Source organism: Aotus nancymaae, unplaced genomic scaffold (genome assembly GCF_030222135.1).
Source record: "Aotus nancymaae isolate 86718 unplaced genomic scaffold, 86718_ANA_hifiasm-v0.15.2.pri h1tg000041l, whole genome shotgun sequence".
Lineage (NCBI taxonomy): Eukaryota > Metazoa > Chordata > Mammalia > Primates > Aotidae > Aotus > Aotus nancymaae.
The window spans coordinates 18,638,694-18,657,715 of NW_026988455.1; the positions used below are offsets into that span (position 1 = coordinate 18,638,694).

Sequence of the window (19,022 nt, forward strand, 5' to 3'; positions counted from 1 at the left end):
AGCCACCATGCTTGGCTCTTTATAAATAATTCTTTTATGCATTCTAGATACAAGTCCCCTATGAGATATGTTATTTGTAAATATTTTTTCCCATTTTGTAGACTGTCTTTTTTACTTTCTTGATGTTGTCCTTTGTAGTATGAAAGTGTCTGATGACAATGTATGTACTTTTGTTGCTTGTGCTTTTGGTGTCATGTGGAAGAAACCATTGCCCAGTCTAGGTTACGAAGATTTCTGCCTAGGTTTTCTGCTAAGAGTTTTCTATTTTAGCTCTTATATTTATGGTGTGAGGTAGGGGTCCAACTTCATTCTTTCTTTTGAGGTGGATATCCAGTTGTCCCAGCACCATTTGTTGAAAGTACTTTCCATTCTCCATTGAATTGCCTTTGGCACCATGATTGGAAAAAAAAAATCAATTGACCATAAATGTGAGGGTTTATTTCTGGGCTCTGAATTCTATTCTATCGATCTATATGTCTGTCTTTGTTTTCTTTTTAAAACTCATTAAAGAGGATAGCTACAAAAGTATGCATTTATGAGCCACTGCTTTAAAACTTCTGTTTATGGTTTCCTGTATTTTATTTCGGTAGCTTCTCCCATTTCCATAATTACCTCATTTTGTCTGTCATGCTTTCTGGAAGGGAGTGCCAGTGGTGAAGTGTAATGTTAATGTCATCAGGATGATGATGTTCCCATTTTTCAAAGATTGCTTTGAACACAGGAAGTATCTTCTGTTGGCAGTGATGACATAAAATGTTGAAAATAAAATATGGAAGCTTGTGAGTCAAAGATTGTCTTACCTTATTTACATTTGAGATGCAGTACCACAAAAGTATGTTTAATTAATGGTTATAACTTTAATAAAAGTAGACATTTCAGTACCATCAAAAATTATTCTTTATGATTATACATCTCTTTATAGAGTTCCTGAGTTGGAGGTAGAAGAAGAAACTCAAGTTCAAGAGATGACTTTAGATGAGTGGAAAAATCTTCAAGAACAGACCAGACCAAAGCCTGAGTTTAACATCCGGAAACCAGAATCCACTGTTCCTTCCAAAGCAGTGGTGATTCACAAGTCAAAATATAGAGATGATGTAAGCATTATATTTTGTATGTAGAGGTAATCTTTACTTTTACCTTACTGGAAGTGAAATGGACCTTTCCACTTCTATCTTGAAAATGGAACATTAGTGGTTGGTGCTCTTGTTTCTAATCCGAGATGATATATACCCAATTGTACTGTATCTTTATGACTCATTAAGGAAAGGAATTGAAACTCTGTGTTATTGACAGGAACGCAAAGCAGTTTGAGTAACAGTGCATCTCCTGCTCACCCTGGGACTGTACACACACTGTGTGTTAACTGCATTTCATTTTTCTCAAGTGAAAGTTACAGATTGTTTCTTGTACAATTCAGTTATTCAAAGGATAACTACACTCTGTATTCCCTGATTAGGTTACCTTCAGCTCTGATTCTTGATGAGAGCATTTCACTGTGAGTAGTTGATGACTTTTTAAACTGTGGTTGAGGTGCCATGCTCTTCTGATGCCTTTCCCATGTTGGTTCAGCAGCTTTGCGCCCCCTGCCTAACTGCAGACGTGGCAGAAGATGAGCCCCCGAATTGCCTGGCAGCTCAGTCAGGCGCTGCCACAGTGGCCAGCATGCTTTGAGGGTTGCTCAGGGAGCTCCTCGGTGTTGTGAGGGCCTTATTTCTCAAGACACACGTCTAGCTCTTCTCAGATGCTTCCGTTTTGCAGGGAGAGGTTTCAGGGGAAACATCTAGCAGTGTATGTTGATAGGGATGCCACTGGTCATCGAGTCACCTGTGTAAGTTACTGAACTTAAGGATAGGTCCACTGAAGCATTCTCATTATGGGATTTAGAATCTGTGTCATTCTGTTACAGCTTGATACCAGTCACTGTGTCGGGGTGGGAATGAGCAGGCTCTTCCTCTCTGTGGGGTATTAGTTATTGATTTTCATTTGGAATCTCAGGAATGTTATACTATTGTAGAGTGATTCACACTTCGGTTAGTTTTGTTTTCTGAGTGAATACTTTGATTAGAGGGTATTTAAGATAGAGGATTCTCTCCCACCCTCTTGTTTTGGTCAGCCCAAGCTGTAGGAGGCCTTACTACTAAGCTTTGAGCTGTTCACAATGGCTTTTTGTAGACACAGGCGGCCAGAGCTTTGTTTCCCTGGCAATCTCAGGCAGGTGTTTTCTGAGTCCATTAGCTAGCTGGGTTGGATCTTTACTTGTCCACTTCCTTTGTTCTTCTTTGTTCTAGGCATTGTAAATAAAACTTTCTCTAAAACAAATGTGCTGTCAGGATTGAAACGTGCAGCTGACATGTTAGGTAAAAATAGAAGCTGCTCTTCTTTAATCCACGCCACATTCATCCTCCCTGGCTCCAGAGGTCTCCCAGAATATTTGAAGCAAGTGGGTTAGCTGAGTCATCGAGCTTGGTCTCAGTAAAGCACACATCTTGGTCCTTGTTAATCTTAGAGGATTGAGGACTTAAGCTAGGAATTGTTCTTAAAGCAACATAAGCCAGATCTTCAGTTCATCAGTTTACTTTGTTCTGGACACCTGAAAAGACAGAAGCGCTAGAATACCTAGCAAAGTTCAGACCTAATAACAACCCCGTGTAAGGCACTGGGCAGTTGAAGCACTTTGGCGGGGGCCAGCTGGAGCTGCAAGTGGAGCCCTTAGACGGGGTTCACTCCCTGTACCGCCGCCCCACGACCCTTCCTGCAGAGGCAGGGCCCCGGGACAGAACTTACCAGTGCTTTCCCTGCCACTGCTGAACAATGCAAGAGTTGATTATTTTGCCTGTTACTATTTTTGTGTGTTTCCCTTTTTACAGAGTGCCAGTGCTCCTGGATTGTTTCTCTTCATCTTCTTAGCATTAAGTGTCCAACTACCTAAAGCCTCTGCTTTAACCTGAGACCTTAAAGGGGACACAGATGTTAAACACGAAGCCTGTCATGAGCCTGTGGCCTAAAGGCGTCGATGTGCTCATGGCAATTTTGTCCGTTTCCTGGTTGTAGGAATGTTTACTGTTCCAGCACTTTGGAGATTCTCACCCGAGATCATTGACAGGTTTCCTTTCTGTAGGATTTTAGTTTACTTGTTTTGTTTTATCCATTATTATGAGTTGAAGCCAAATCAAATTTGGATCCGATTTAATTAATTTATTTAATATAGTTGTAACAAGAGATAGAGTTTTAAGTAAAAAAAAAAAGCAGCCTAACTTCTTTGTGCAGCGTGGGTAGAGCACTCAGGTACCGTGCTCTGTTATTTTATAAAATTTCTCTATATTTTGAGTCAGAATTGTTTATTATAAGTCATGTGATTTTTAGCACATGTATTTATAGTCAGCACCCACGCTGAAAGGAATTTCTCTGTTCTATTCTGGAAAGGGGACGTTTCCTTATTTATCAAAGCATTTGTGAGCAGATAAGGCAGAAATGAAAGCTTTATCTCAGCAAAATACACTTAGATATAAAACCTGTGTATCATTTGCTATGATCAGTCAGGCCAAATCTTACATCTTAACCTGCTCAGCTGATAGAAATTTGGTCCCACCCACCTTTGAATCATAGTAAGTTCACAGATGTTTGGAATTGCAAGAATGGGGGACTCTGCCTTTGTCCAGCTCTGCAGCCTAGGGCTCTGTCTAGCCCCTGCTGGTGTTTTAGCTCCTGGGCAGCACGTCGCAGCCGCTAAGGCAGCTGAGTGTGGGGCTGGCTGTGGACTTGCGTTTGATGCTGTAACTATGTTTCAGATGGTGAAAGATGACTATGAGGACGATTCGCATGTTTTCCGGAAAGCCGCCAATGACATCACATCCCAGCTGGAGATTAACTTTGGTAACCTCCCTCGTCCCGGGCGTGGAGCCAGAGGAGGCAGCCGGGGAGGCCGGGGAAGGATCAGGAGGGCAGAGAACTATGGCTCCAGAGCAGAAGTGGTGGTAGGTATCTGTATTACAAATCCTCAGGTGGTTTTCTGAAGGAAGTAAATAAGGACCAGTGCCCCGGGCCCAGGATGGTCTCATTTCAGAGGGTCATCAGTTTCTGCAGTTGCTTCTTCCTGTAGCCAGTGTGGGACTGATGTTGGGGCATTTGGACGGTGTTGTAGCATCATGGACATCCGTCGGAGAGAGACCATTCTGTAGCCCTGGCTTCCAGGGTCTGCCGTGAAGGCAGTCTCAGGATCGGAGAAAACTCACTCTCATCTGCATTAGACGAGCTCCCCAGCTCGGGATTGAACCGGAGCACCTGACGTTTAGCTTCCTGTGGCCTGATTGTATGTCCCGGGTTCAGGTGATGCTGGCAGAGTGGACAAAGTCCTTACTAAGACCTCAAACCCTTTGTGAGGGGACCTCCCTCACCCAGCTCACCTGCCTCACACTGTCCTCAGCCACGGCTGCCTGCTTCTAGCTCTCAACACAGCACGCTCCTTACCCCTGGCCTCTGCCTGCTGGCCTGAGTTCATTCTTCCAACCTCACTTCGTCACAGGTTTCTTTCATCACATCTCCTAGACCGGTCAAGGTCTCTGAGCAAAGGAGTTTCTTTTCATTGAAGCCTGATCTCTGTGTGCCACTAGAGTCCCACTGGTGTGGTTCTCAGGCAGGCAGCTTTTGCTTATGATCGGTTTACGCGGTGCCACGCCGTGCCTAGCATGTAGTAGGCGCTTTCTAATGTGGCATGGACACCTGTTCATTGCAAGTCAGCCCTGAGGCCCTGTGGCCAGCATGGGTCACCGTGCGGTCCTTGTGGTGATGGAGCAGGCACAGACCCCGTCTCTTTGGCTGGTCTGGGTATTGCTTCGCTGGCTGCCTGGTTCCTTCGCTCTAGGGAGCAGCCCCTGGAAGCAGTATCTGCGGTTTGTTTTTGCTTAAGCAAGAGCAAAACCACAATTTTGCGGGGAGGGGGTATATTTGGGGCCGGGTTGGAAATAGGGTCTATTCTGAGAATAGGAAACACACCCCGACTCCTTTCCTGTAGTGGAGCTCTGGCCCCTGCAGCACTCCAGGCGGGCGTGTTGGGAAACCACTCTGGGAATCCAGCCTCACCCGCCTCCACACCTTCCCCACCCCCACAGCCTGTGCAGCTTCTGCTCAGAGCCGCCCTAGGGCCTGCGCCTGCCCCCAGCAGGTCACATTGTTTCCCAAACCAGGTCCGTGTGCTCTCTTTGCTCATCCTCATCTGTTGAGGTTCATCCCAGGGTAACTTTCTCTTCCCACAAAAGCTTGCCTGACCCTGATGTCTGCTTTGCCACCAAATAACACTGGATGGCCCTCCTGTGGCCCCTCCTTCCCAGGACTTGTTAGTGAAGCTCCTGACTTGATGGTCAGTTTCTCTGGCACCATGAGCTCCCGAGGATAGGCACTGTGCACCTCCTCCTCCCTCCAGCGCCCGACATGCAGTAACCATTCTGTTTACTTGATGAAGGATGTGCCCCATGCAGAACCCCCCGGTAAGAGTTTGCAGGACATAGGAAGGGAGGCAGCCCGTTTTGTGAGGGGGCCGGAGGCCTGTGTGGGAGGGGAGCTGTATTTTGCTGGGTTTGCAGTGACCTGTGATTCTCCCTTCCCACTGTGGATCCTGCCTCTAACACAGGCCCCTCGGTGTTGGTGCCAGGCCCCCGTTAACCCATTGGGATATTAGGAATGGGTGAAGGGGCAATGGATTTCAAAGTATTTCTTTTCTTCTTTAGATGCAAGATGTTGCCCCCAACCCAGATGACCCTGAAGACTTCCCCGCACTGTCTTGAAAGAGCGCTACTTCCTGGCACCGAGGAGCTGCACCACACACCCCTGGAGAGACTCTTTCGGCTGTGGGAAGACAGTCAGACTCTAGGAACAATAGATGTTGTTTTTCCCATACCCTGTGAATTCGTTGCACTTTTTCAGGCTGCGCATAGACAGAGGGGCTTCTCCAGAGGCTCGAGAGCAGGCCTTTCTGTTAGGGTTAGCCTGGCCCTTTCCCAAGAAGGCGAAGAATGGCGATTGTGTTTTTATCGAAGGAATTTGAAATGACATTCAGGAATAATGTTTAAAATGTGTACATAGGGATTGTATGGAATCTCCTCCACAGAAGCTTGGAGGGAAAGGGGGTTGTAAAATAGACTCCACTGAGGCTCGTAGGAAGCCGTAGATTCCCGGAGGCTGTGCCTTTAGCATTAGAGGAAATGCATAGACCTTGAACTGTTCATATAAAGCAGTCACAGCTTAGTTTTCAGAGACCGAGAAATTAAAATAGAGTTGTACTTACTGTTTCCTTGTAAATGTTATCTACTCTCCTGGAATATTTTGAGTTCTGGTTTTCACTTAACCAATCATTTTAAATCGCGATTGTGTAGCCACTGGTCACCACTCTGTGACACAGAATCAGAGAAAGTGTTGATATTTAATGGTGATTTAAACTACCTCGTGGTTTCTGTGTGTGCACACACACATATCTAGTGTTTGGGTGGTTTTTAGGAAGAATATTAAGTATATGGCTTTAAAAACCATGTTATTTAACCTGCCAATCAAATGGAGAGGGATCATGGCAGAACTAGCGTCGGAGTTCGGCAGCTGTGTACAAAGGCCTCTGCCCTCAGCCTGGGCAAGGGTCATAAATAACTAGTATTTATTAAGCACTTATGAGCAGTTTTTCTCACTTACTCCTGGCCCCAGTTCTAGAGTTCCTCTTTATTGCTTTTGGTGAAAGTTTGGGGTTGGGGGTATACCTCAGAGGTTCAGTAACTCACCTGGAGTCCCACCTTGAACAGAGCTGGACCCAGAGCCACTCGGGCCCACCCACAGAGCACACTCTGTGCTGCAGAGGAAGTGGGCCCAGGAGGGCCCGCGGTCCAGGTGGCTGTAGAGCTGCTGGAAGCTGGGGTGATGTCTCCCTGCTTGCCCGTGGATACCACAGGTGTTGTCTGCCTGTTGTCACAGTTCACATGCTCGCCTGTGATGGAATCGGAACCTCGGCCCCAGGATCTGTGCTTTTTTTCACTTTGCCACACTGAAGGTGGCTTTGAACTGGAACCCAAGTGCAAATAAAGGTTGGTATTCGCCCCTGACTTAGTGTAGAGAAAACAGGCCTTCCGGCACTCCCAGGCCATAGCAGTCGGTCATGATTTTGTTGAATAATCACAGCTGAATCTACACGTTAGGGTCAGTTAAGGGTGTTTGCTTTGGGTGACAGCCTGTTTTTGGTCTTATTAAATTACTATCTGAGTACTAAGGTTTATTAACTGAGTGTTTTATTCCCTTTCCTGGAAAAGGCAATGGATGCAATTGCCCTGATTCCAGAAATCTTCACCTAGCTGCTACAACATAAGGGCTGTGTCATGACTCAGTGGGTTTGAAGCTGTCATACTGTCATTTTGCCTAACCGCGGCTTTGAAGATAAGCCAGAGATTCCTTTTAAGGAACTTTGCTGTAGTGTGAACAATACTTGAAAAGCCCATAGCACTTGGTTTAATGTTACAGTTGCAAAACAGTGACAGTTTCTATCCCATAGAGCTGTTGAGTCCTGTGATTGAACACAGTTTTGGGGGACCCAGTGCACTTTCTGAACCTGGAATGGGCTGTATTTGCTCTCACTGACTTGGTCATGCGCCTGGATGTAGGGGTTTTGATTGTGCCAAGGTGTATGTAGCCCCGAGTGCCCCAGAGAAGCCAGGGAGGACAGAAGTGAAGGGCAGGGGGGTGTCACCAGCACACCATAGGGACAGCCAGATGTAGAGGCAACAGGACCTTTTGGACCACAGTGCCCCGGCCAGACTCCTCTGTGGTGCTTGTGGTGTGGGTGTAGAGAAGTCCTGGGGCAGTGCACCCTGGGCACCACGTTTCTGGCTGGTGACTTAGACTCAAGCAGATTAACCCCATGAAAGATGCCCACGAGGGTCTGTTGTCCCCAAGGCTCCTGAAAAGTGGAAGTCAAGCAAGTTTGAATTGGTTAGCCACGCCCAGACCGGACTGAATCATTTCTGAAACAGGAGTTGACTGCTGGGCCTCAGGTGTCTGAGTTGTGCCTCAGGGCAGCTCCTGAAGACCCAGCTCCGGGTGAGGTCCTGGGGCAGCTGCACACAGCCTGGCACCAGGCGGGGGAAACCACCCTGCAGTAACTGGGCTGGGGAGCTAGATCCTCTAGAGATGGGGGGGCTTGGCTGGGCGCGGTGGCTCATGCCTGTAATCCCAACACTTTGGGAGGCCGAGGCAGGCAGATCACCTGAGGTCAGAAGTTCAAGACCAGCCTGGCCAACATGGTGAAACCCTGTCTCTACTAAAAATACAAAAATTAGCTGGGCGTGGTGGCGCGTGCCTGTAATCCCAGCTACCTAGGAGACAGGCAGGAGAATCACCTGAACCTGGGAGGTGGAAGTTGCAGTGAGCCGAGATTACGCCACTGCACTCCAGCCTGAGCCACAGAGCAAGACTGTCTCAGAATTTAAAAAGGGAGGTGCTGCTCAAGAGGGAGGGGCCGGTACCTCACTTGGGATGAATACCTAGGTTGCCCATCAGACAAGTCTGGGAAGAGGCAGCCAGGACACACTGCTGTTCACTGGGAATGCCTCCGAAGTCTGAGTTAGATGCTTTGAACACAACCCCTCTAACCTAATGTTGCTCAGGAGCCTTTGGTGTTTTCATTCCACACAAGGCGGGCCCCTCTGAGCCAGCTACCCTCCTTCCCTGCGTTGGTCAGACTTCAGACCATTTCCTTCTGTTGATCAGCAAGCCCATGCCATTCCAGTGCGTGGGAGCTTCACTGGAAGGACGTCGCTGTCCTCTGAAACCGTACTATGCGGTGCTGGCAGGTGCTCCGGAGCGGCTGGGCCTGCCCTGTTCTCAGCAGCAGTGGGCCCACCCGCCCTCCGCTGTAGACACAGAAAAAACATGTGCCCATTTTCTTTGGCTGCTGCTGTCTCCTGAGCCTTCTGCAAGGATCCTGGCCCGCGTAAGCAGCCTTCCCTGAACCCTCCTGCTTCAGACAACCTGGGGCGGGCTGTGGGTATGTGAGGCCTTGGGCTGTTCTGCCCCACAGGGGCCTGTGTTGTGGAGGACAGGAGGCGTGGAAAAGGGAATGAGGAAGGAAAAACGCAGGAATATTCTAAAACCGTTTTATTATCCAATAGGATACAGATAAAAGTGCAAATCTAGACTGGGCATGGTGGCTCACACCTGTAATACGTTGGGAGGCTGAGGTATGAGGATTGCTTGAGGCCAGAAGTTCAAGACCAGCCTGGGCAACACAGTAAGAATGTGTCTCTACAGAAATTTTAAAATTAGGTGGGTGGCACACCCCTGTAGTCACAGCTACTTGGGAGGCCACGGCAGGAGGATGGCTTGAGTCCAAGAGTTCGAGGTTACGGTGAGCTGTGATCGCGCCACTGCACTCCAGCCCGGGTGACAGAGCAAAAACCTCATCTCTTAAAAAAATAAAAAGTGCAGGACTCCCTTGTAACCGTGTTTTCCTCCAAAGCCTGGCCGTAAGGACCATGCTGATCACCGCCTCATCCCCTCTCACAGGACTCGCCGCCCAAAGGTGCTCCCCTCACACCTGCACTGCCTTTTCCTTGGACATCTTTTAAGTCTGCAGGATGCCCCTCCACCCACCGGCTTTGCCTCTGCACCTGCGGCAGAGCTCGGTTACTGAAGGAGCAGAGGAGCGTTTGCTCGAAGGCCTGGGAGTCCTGCTTTGTCATGCCTCGTCATTTTACAGTCAGGCAAGGATGCCGTTTTCCTTGCTCCCTGGCTACTATTAGGGCAGGTAGAAGCTGAAACCAGATTCAGTCCCTGAGCCCCATGTTCTACACACTCCTGAAATTTCCAGTGAAAGGATTAGTCCCTTGGGCAAAGCTGTTAGGAGAAGGGACAGGGAAACGGATGCCTGTCCCTCAGCAGGTGATGAGCCATGGAGTGTGTCCCATGTGCCTCTGTGCTCAGCCACTCCGAGCCACGTGGAGATGGCCATGGCACCTAGTAGGGTACTGCACATGGCAGTATTGCAGATGGCACACCCTCGGGTCTTCTCCATGCAATCGGGATGGGACTAAAACTTGGTTCCCCTGGCCTAAGGGCCTAGCGGCTGCCTGCCCAGCCCAACCCAGCCCAGCCTCTCTGCACATCTCCTGTTGCTCCTGGAAAGCCTCTGCCTGAGCCACAAAGTTTCCTCGGACTCCAGATGTGGGAATTTCCCCAACCCGATAGCAAAGGCTTTCACACCCCTTATAGCTACGCCTTGGGCCAATCAGCCCTCTGTGGGAAGAAGCAGAGAACCAACAAATGCCATCTCTGAGCACTGTTTCTTTTCAAAACTGCCTACTCCCAGAGGGCTGAATTAATTCTATCACTTAGGGAGCGCAAAGCCATTATTTGTAAGGTAGGGAGTGCCTGTCATGTGGCATCAGCTTGTATGTAAACCCCACAGAGGACTTCTGAGAGTCTCAAATGTTCTCAGACACTGAGGTGGGGTAAGACATTTCTCCTCAAGAACCACCACCCTGCAAAGGCACCTAGGGCTCCTCCAGGAGGACTGCCCTATCTGGGCACCCATGTTGTGCCCCTGCCCCCCTCCCAGGACTTGACTCACATCGACCCTCAGTGTGCCTGGTGCTCCCCGGGGTTGTGCGATGAACAACTCGCACAACTGTCCCGGCAGCCCACACGGATACTGGCCACTGGTCTTGCCTCAGAGCAACAGGGAGAAAAGCATTTTAAGTATCCGAGGCAAGTGACCTGACCCCAACTCACATGTTTTGCTGATGAGGGGATGGAGGTGGAGTCAGCGGTGAAGCTGGGGAAGTTTTCAGGAAGAGGGAAGGTGGATAGGAAGGAAGCAGGAGCGATGGGAACGCCAGGTGGCCTATGAGGGACGGGCTTGGGGAAGCGGGTGGTTGTGACCGATGCAGAAAGACGCTGCCTGAGAATTTTTACTGAGGCTTCCCGGCAGGCCCAGGCAGGGTGATTGATTGGTGAATAGGCCCTGCCTTGACTGCACACCTCCGGGGCGCCCTCCACAGGGCATCTGTGGAACAGCACCCCTGGGGTGTGTGGTGGCAGCCAGCAAACCTGCAAGTGAACCTGTCGACGCAGCCTTCAAAAATTCCACGTGAACTTTTCTGGGAAGATGGAGGGGCCTCAGCTTCCATCAGATCACCTCACAGGGGCTCCTGGCCTAAGAATGTGCAAGCAGCACTGCCCTGCTGCGCGGGGATGGGCCTGTTACCACCGCGGGTGTCAGCCCGGCCCTTCCCACCCAGTCACCCCCAGGGCACCAGGGAAGGCCCTGGGCTGATGCCTCAACACCGAGCAGAAGAACGAGGCAGAAACACCTGCCGCGAGGCTTCACTTGCACCTGGAGAGAACTTGCGTTGGGCAGCAGGTGTGTCCAGGAGAGACCCTCCCCGGAGGCCTAGTCCCTGTGGATCCCGAGCCAGAGCAGAAGCCGGTCTAGGAAGGTGACAAGCCGGGAGAGCCAACCATCGTTGGAAAAGGGAGATGGACAGGGCTGCACTTACCACCCCACAGGCCTGTCTCGGGTGTGACTTTGTGTGGACGGCAAGGACTAGTTTCCTGGGCCAAGCTCTCAACCGCAAGGCAAACTTAGGTTGGGGACCAGGAGGGCCATCAGCTGTCACCCTCCAGCCTGGCCAGTGAGTGCTGAGTGGACACTCCACTGCTACCTGAGGACAGGCCAACTGCAGGCCTGCCAGGGTGCTCCGTGTGCCTCCCTCCAGCTGGGTCCCAGCTGAACCTGCACTCGAGGCGCAGGCAGAGGGGACCCCGCTGGCTCCACCGCCCAGGCCACCCTGAAGTCCCCGCAGGAGGAGGCGCAGCGGACCAGCTCCCGGGGAGCCTGTTCCGCGCCGTCTCTCCGGGAAGCGCCTTCCTCTGCCCGCCGGCCCGAGAGCACCGTGGCGGCTTCTCTGTCCCGTGCCCGGCCCGAGACCAGCGGCATTGGAAGCGGGCAAGCCGTTCCCAGCTGGGGGCAGCACCGGCCCGGGGCGGGCAAACGCATGGGGGCCTGGACTGTCCGCTGGCACCGAGTAGGCGGGTGCGGGACGCCAGACGCACTGCATTCCCCGGGGTCCCACGCCAGGGAGAACGGCCCCGCCTGAAAAGGCGTCTTGTTTAACACAGAAACACACCCAGGTCCAGGAGAAACCATTGTCCTCCCCGAGTCCCACAACGCACAAAGGACACGGCCGCCCTCCCACGCGGAGTCCCTTCCCCCTTTAGAAACAGACTTGGCCCCGCGGAGACTCCGCGGCAGGGCCGGGGCCTCCTTACCTGGGGATTTCGGTGTGGACCGAGTATGCGTCGTCCAGAAGCGCTTCAAAGCTACGCAGACTTGCTGCCAAAGAGACAGGCAGAGTTAGAAGCGGGGAGGCCGAGGCGGGAGGGCCCCCACTCCCACAGGGGCCGGGGTCCCCTCTGAGGCGCTGGGTAGGAACCTGGAAGGCTTTGCTCAGGGGGGTCCATTTCTCCCCCAATAAACGGATAGATGCTAGGACTTAAGGGCAGGCTGTGCCAACCGCTTGGAAGACAAAATGCCCAAAATCAATGCGGAAAAACTAAGGCTAGGACGACAAACGGCAGGGCAGTGAGCGTGACCCACGACCCGCGGCACTGGGGCCACTGTCCTGCTATTAACTGAGCAGCTCGCCGGCGTCACAACAGCTGCTAACGGGGGAGGGGCGGGCAGCGGCGATTGCGCATCGTGACAGTCCTCTTGGACAGCATTAATTTTCTTTTTTTAATTAGGAACAATACACTCGGCTCTTAGCGTGTGCCAGACACTTGTTCTTAGCGATGAACAAATATTAACTCATTTCATCCTCACACAACCCTGTAAGATGCATACTACCATCCCCATTTCAGAGAAGGAACGGGTTTGGGGAGCCTAAGTCACTCAGCCCAAATCTAAGCTACTGCAGCGCTTAGGTTTGCATTCAAACAGCCTGGGCCCAGAATGCATGCTCTCAACAATTCTACCAAGCGGCTTCTTCCCGCAGCAAAAGCTTCAACATCTTTCACATTTTGACCCAGACATCCCTTTTGTAGGAATTTATCCTAAGGAAATAGCCAGCACCGCCCAGGAAGAGTTTCTGCAGAACACTGATGTGATGCTGTGACAGTATGACCTCAGAAGCCACCTCTGTGGCCGACGATAGGGAGAGTGTGACCTCCAGTTAGGGTGCTATAGAGGAGCTAAAGGTCGTGTTCTTGGAGAATTCCCCCCAAGATCCTTCTTTCCAGCGCACCCACAGCTGCACTTAGACACAGGGAGGAGGGAAAAGACAGCAGAGCGGATGTCACACTCCCCCAGCTAAGGCTCAGCTATGTACTTCTGTTAATCTAAACGGAAGTACGATGTTAATTGTAATCCAAACAGCTAGTCCAATTTTACCACTGAACAAAGTGAGGCTGGGCTGGCAGATGAAGGGTCCCCGATGTCACAGAAGTGGCGGAGCTGGGGCAGGGTTCACCCACTGGGACTTGCTCTTTCACAGCAACTTGCATCTCAGTCCACTGAGGGCCACAGGAAGGGAAATCGCAACTCCTCTCCCACGGCCCAGCCTTGCCTCCGAACAACCTCTTGAGACTTACCTTCAGCATGTGGGTCCCCACGTCAAAGCAAAATAGTTTATGTGACCTCTTTTTAAATGTTTACACCATTTTCTGTCCATAAAATTATGCTGCAGGTCCCCAAAATTTCAGATACTGAGGGACCATAATCTGCTATCAGTCCTTAATCTGCTATCAGTTCCCTAATTATCTAGAGAAAATGACCTAAAATATGACAAAATAGTGAATTGAAAGATATACCCCGATACTGTTTTAATGTGTTATTTTAACTCTCATACTAATGGCTAAGGTAGGAATTCTTTTCAGTTTTACTTAATGGAAGCAGAGGGGATCAGCAAATCCTGCACATGATGCTCAGGCCCTGGGCAGAGTGGCTCCAGATGACAGGGAAGGAAACAAGTCTCTATGGGCCAGGGGTATCCACAGCCTGTTGCCTCCCCGATGCAGGCTTGGAAGACATGGGCCCCCAGGTGGAACAGACATGCTGCATAGTTCCATCTGAAGCACTGCCTCCAAGCCGGCCAGCCCCTTCACAACACTCAGGGACTTGACGGAGCTGCATGGCGGGGCCAGCTGCCTGAGCGCTAGTGCGTCAGGGGAGCACCTTACCAGGCACTGGCCTCAGGAGAAGCCATGGAGGGGCAGGGAGAGGCCACAGCTCCCACAGAGCCAGGGTCTGCACATACACACTCTGGGGGGTCATGTGTGGTGGTGAGAAGGCAGGTCTCTGGTTTTTACTTTGGACACCTGTATCCCAGTGCAAATCCAAGCACAGCTCCTTGGGGGAACTGGATAGAACTCAACAGAACACAGGGTGTTGAGTTTCAGCAGTAAACTGTGTGTGGGGTGTGGACACTGGGCCCTTGGACTCCTGCCCAGCACTAGAGGCCATCAGAGGCAGGGCAGGTAGAGAGCACAAGGCCCGTGTCCAGGGTTGGACCACAAGCTGCAGAGGGCACCGTGGCCAGCGCCGTCACACCCTGGCCGGCAAAATGCCCTGCGGGACCCCAAGGGTCTGAGGGTTCTCCTTCAGAAAATCAGACCTTTGTGTCCTGTGAGCCGGTGCTGGGGTATGAGGAATGGCCCCCTCTCGCTCACCACCTTACCCTACAGAAGAGGGCTGGACTGACTTCCAGATTCAAACACTCAAGCCCTAACCCCAGCCCCTTGAAATGTGGCTCTATGTGGACATGGGGCTTTTAACGAGGTAAAATGAGGGCCATCGGGGTGGATCCCAATCCAATCTGACCAGTGTCCTCACAAGAGGGGAGTAGATGGGAAGAGGCACCAGGGCCACGCAGGCCCCGAGGAGGCAGAGCCTGCAGTCCAGGAGAGAGGCCTTGGGAGAAACCAAGCCCACCCACACCTCAGTCGTGGACTTCCAGTCTGCAGAACTTCTGTGTCAGCCACCCAGTCTGGGGTGCTCCATTATGGCCATCCTAGCAGACCAGTACAGATCCCGGGATACCCCTGCTTTACTCACTGCCCAAAATGCTTGGTAAGGAACACAATAAACTAAAAGACTGTTTGGTTAATACTTTTAATTACATGATTATAATTATACAATTTCCATTATTTGACATTTTGTATAAAACCAGTTACAACTCACAAGATTTTCAAATGTGACAGTATGTATCAAAGTACATATATATGCAAAGTTTACAGTCCATTAGGAAGCTTTATCTTAAAAATACCTTCAGGAAAATAAACATTCATTCAACCAGTTCTCTCGGCTTTAAAAAATATGATTAGAAATATACACTGTAAAAAAAATCAAGACAATGATTGATCAATACTGATCAGTTACATTTTAAAACTTTTAATAATCTGTACATGAGTGCAGGTTAGATAAAAGTCTGCAAATTATTGATAGAAAACTGCAGTACTATCATTGGACGAACATGTCTGCTAACAATTCTACCAGGTAATTAAGGAGGTAATTTCCTACACAGTATAGGTGAACTGTCCAGTCTTTAAACACATCTGGAGTCATCTCCACTCAGTGATGTGGAGAATACCCTGATGTGGAGAATGGAAGAGCAGCAGCTAGCCTCCCCAGGGCAGTTTCAGTGGGAGATAACTATTAATGGAACAATAAAATAGGTTTTAAAAGTTGCTTTTGATGAGCACTGCTTTCTAAAATACAATGATTTTTTAAAATGTAGAAAGAGAAGCAGTTGAGCTATGTTAAGAACAGACATCCAATGAGAGCACTGCTCCTGTGGCTCCGAAGGTGACTGGGAAGAGGGAAGGCCCCAGGAGAGCCCTCGGGCCACGCACAAGCCCAGGCCATCTGCACACTGGCCTCGTGACAAAGCTTGGGAACTCCTCTAAAATTTGCTCGGCCCAAGAAAAGAGAGAGGTAGCAATCACCCTTGTGAGAGGGCTGGGGGAGGGGAGGAAGTGGGTGAAGGACAGGCCAAGGGCATGAAGCTCAGAATGGGGGAATTCTGGAGGCTGGCAGAGCCTTGTGCTGCCAGGAAGCATTGACCACGTCAGGCCACCTGCTCTCACAAGGCGCTGCTCCCCGCCAAGTTCTACAAAAAGTGACATCCATCCGTACTTCTAGGAACCCAGTTTTGCAGATGCTCTTCCTCCGGACTGTGCCTGACTCTTGATAATTTTGAGTCCCCAGAAAGCTTCAAGGGCACTTAAAAATATTCACTTCTAATTATAATTCCATTTGCAAACTGTCCTGGTGTACTTTCAGGGTTATTTAAGGCTCTTAAGGTAATCTCTCCATCTGACACACACAGTTTCATATTCCACAGCAACAACGTCTTCTATAACAAGGACTCTAAGTCAGAATCCCAGAAGATCCTAGGTGTTTGTGGTTTCAGTTGAGGGTAAGGGAAGAGTCCATTCTCATTCATAGCAGGAAGAACTTTCCATCCCTCAAACCCAGAGACTTCCTGGATTCCAGAGATGTGGTCCCCATAAGTATAACACTGTTGCTATGCAAACCATCCCAAGTCACTTGGTTATTATAAGGAATGCTTCCTCACCAAATCACAAGCTTCCTATGACTAATTTCAGTGAGCCAGTTAAATAGAAGGATTTTTACAAAGAGCCACAGTGATAGTAATTGTAGCTGGAAACTTGAGCAGGCGACATGAAGAGGCAGTTTATAAAATGCAAAAGGACTGTGGTTCCGCGGACGCCCTTCCTTTTCTTGGATGAAACACCAGGAGGCTTGTTCACCGGGAGGAAGACAGTACTCACAAGAGCTGTGGCGGCTGCATGTTTACTTGTTCTGATGGGATGAAAAGCCAAACTAAGAAGGGTTCAGAAGGAAGCACAATTTTCACAACTACCTGGATTATTATTTATGGAGGGGATGGCCTTAAAAAGGGTAAGGGGAAGAAGAGGTGCCCTGAGAATTCAACGCTTTGTGCATGGCACGATTTGAATATTTATATTGTCTCAGCTCAAAACAGCAAAAGAAATGTTCCTTCTGCCACCCAAATCTTATTGAAGAGTGATCTTCCCACAGGCAAGTGGGTCTTTGTGCCTATTCATTTCCAGGGACAGAACACCACTGTTTTTCTGTGATCCAGTCCCCAGTGTTTAAAGGCTGGCCTGACCCTACCCCGTAGTGCCTGCTGGGGAAAGAGTCGCCTGTTTGGCTGAGACAACGGCATCTTCCGTCTCCCCTGATGCCGGTCAATTTCTTCCCGATAAAGTACACCAAAATGGAGGCACTGCCTTTCAATTACTTTTTGCATTAAAGACTTTAACCTGTTTATTCCAACTGCTTTTATTCCTTGCAGTTTTGTGAAAAGGGCAGCTTCTTAAAATGGAATTGCCTACTGATCTGGCGCACGCCTTGTGGCTTAGGAGGGCATTTGGTTCCCACTGTCTGTCAACCTCTTGGCCCTCCATGCTCCCAGCACAGGCAAAAATGGGTTAACAATCATTAAACCACCCACTTCTTACGGAAGGAACTGAGGTGGGTACTAAATATTCTTTTATTTGGGGCCCCATTTTTTTTTCTAAAGCAGCAAATCAATTCTGTTTCAGTAATTGCTTCATGGCACAGACTCTGCTGTGTTTCAGTACGGCTGCGGGAGAAGGCACTCTGCAGAGTTACTAGTTGTGTTCCCTAACCAAAGGCAACAGTGAGGTCCAGAAGCAGATCGCTGTCACTGAAATCGCAGGCCACATCAATGGCCTTCGGCTGGTCTCAGGAGGAAAAAAATTCCAATGTTATAGAGAAGGACTCTAAAAAAAGCAGTAACTTTTTTTCTTTTAAGCCAACATTATTTGGAATTGCAGTTTCCAAAGGGAAAAACCAACTGTCTGTTTTTTCCAGGCATGGAAGGAAATACGATTTTAATTTGTATGACTGGCAACCAAACAGTGGGCAGCCTCTCAGTTCTTCAGTCCTTGAAGGACAGAGAAAGGAATGACTGGAACATCTTCAACTCTGAAGTCAGCTTCTCCTCCTGAGTCTTCTTTTACCATTAATAATCTCTTGCAAGTTTTAGGTTACCAAGGTACCACCTGGTATTACAACATGCAACAGTGTTTAAATGTGGTTTTCACAGATTCTTGTTAATAAAGCACTCTTTGGTGGAAGACAAGCAGCTTGGGTACTTAACAGAGTTAACATTACAACAGTATTACAAAGAGTCAAGTGAAGATAAGCCAGATAGTATCAAATTACAGAAAGTACCATTTCAGTAATGCCTTTTGTACTTCATAAATTTTGACACAGGGTCACAAGGTGAACAGAAAATAAATACATAAAAAAACTCCATCAGATCCTCAGTTCTTCTGAAGGCCAGCGACTACAATGATTGCCATCACAGGGACACACATGCACCACAGACCGGCCAGCTCTCTGGGTACCAGAGGGCTTGGGTATTTACACCTGAGACTAAATTTACAACACCATTTTTGTCATTAAGCTTGAGAGCTGGGCCCTTCTTTGAGTCATTCACTTGCACCCAAACTCCAAATTCATTATTGAAACTCCAGTGGACATTTTCTCCATTGAACCAACTTCTTAGGTGGAAAGGAACTAAGGCTTTTGCAATTTTGTTTTGTTTTCAAATTGTGCTAATTTCTGTCGCAGTTTTCAGTTCCTAGAGTCTTCCTTCACCTCTGGTCGCAGGTTTTTACTTAACGCAAGACTGTTTTAGTCCTTGAAATGGAGAGACTACAGGGGGAAAAAAAGGATTTTTACCATAAAGTTTACACAGCGTTCACAGGCAGTTTTCAAAGACAAGGAGGGCAACATAATAAAAATACTGACATGCTAAAAGGTATATGCTTGCTGTAAGTTTCTAATGACAAATACTCTGGAAAAGACAACACACTATCAACCACAAAGAAAAGACACACGGGAGAAAGGGAGAGCAGAAAAAGGTTCAGTTCTGCAAAAAATAGAAATTTTAAAAAATAAATAAAAATAAATAAAAATAATA

The 19,022-nt window shown here is 49.0% G+C and overlaps 2 protein-coding genes across 9 annotated transcripts in view; one reads left to right on the forward strand and one right to left on the reverse strand.

Annotated features, from left to right (window-relative positions):
- HABP4 (hyaluronan binding protein 4) overlaps window positions 1-7,239 on the forward strand; it is a 39,137-nt gene extending 31,898 nt beyond the window's left edge. The window contains exons 6-8 of the mRNA XM_064361544.1: window positions 923-1,094; window positions 3,789-3,974; window positions 5,724-7,239. Of these exons, the coding sequence (XP_064217614.1) occupies window positions 923-1,094; window positions 3,789-3,974; window positions 5,724-5,780 (415 nt within the window). The 3' untranslated portion in view covers window positions 5,781-7,239. The remainder of the gene's footprint in view (window positions 1-922; window positions 1,095-3,788; window positions 3,975-5,723) is intronic.
- A 7,877-nt stretch (window positions 7,240-15,116) lies between these two features.
- The window catches only part of CDC14B (cell division cycle 14B), a 108,573-nt gene continuing 104,667 nt past the window's right edge, over window positions 15,117-19,022 (reverse strand). For all 8 annotated transcript variants that reach the window (XR_002479613.2, XM_021677116.2, XM_021677113.2 and 5 more), the window contains one exon: window positions 15,117-18,754. Coding sequence is in view for 4 of the 8 variants with exons in the window: in XM_021677116.2 (XP_021532791.1) it covers window positions 18,718-18,754 (37 nt within the window). In the remaining 4 variants the exon portion in view is untranslated. The remainder of the gene's footprint in view (window positions 18,755-19,022) is intronic.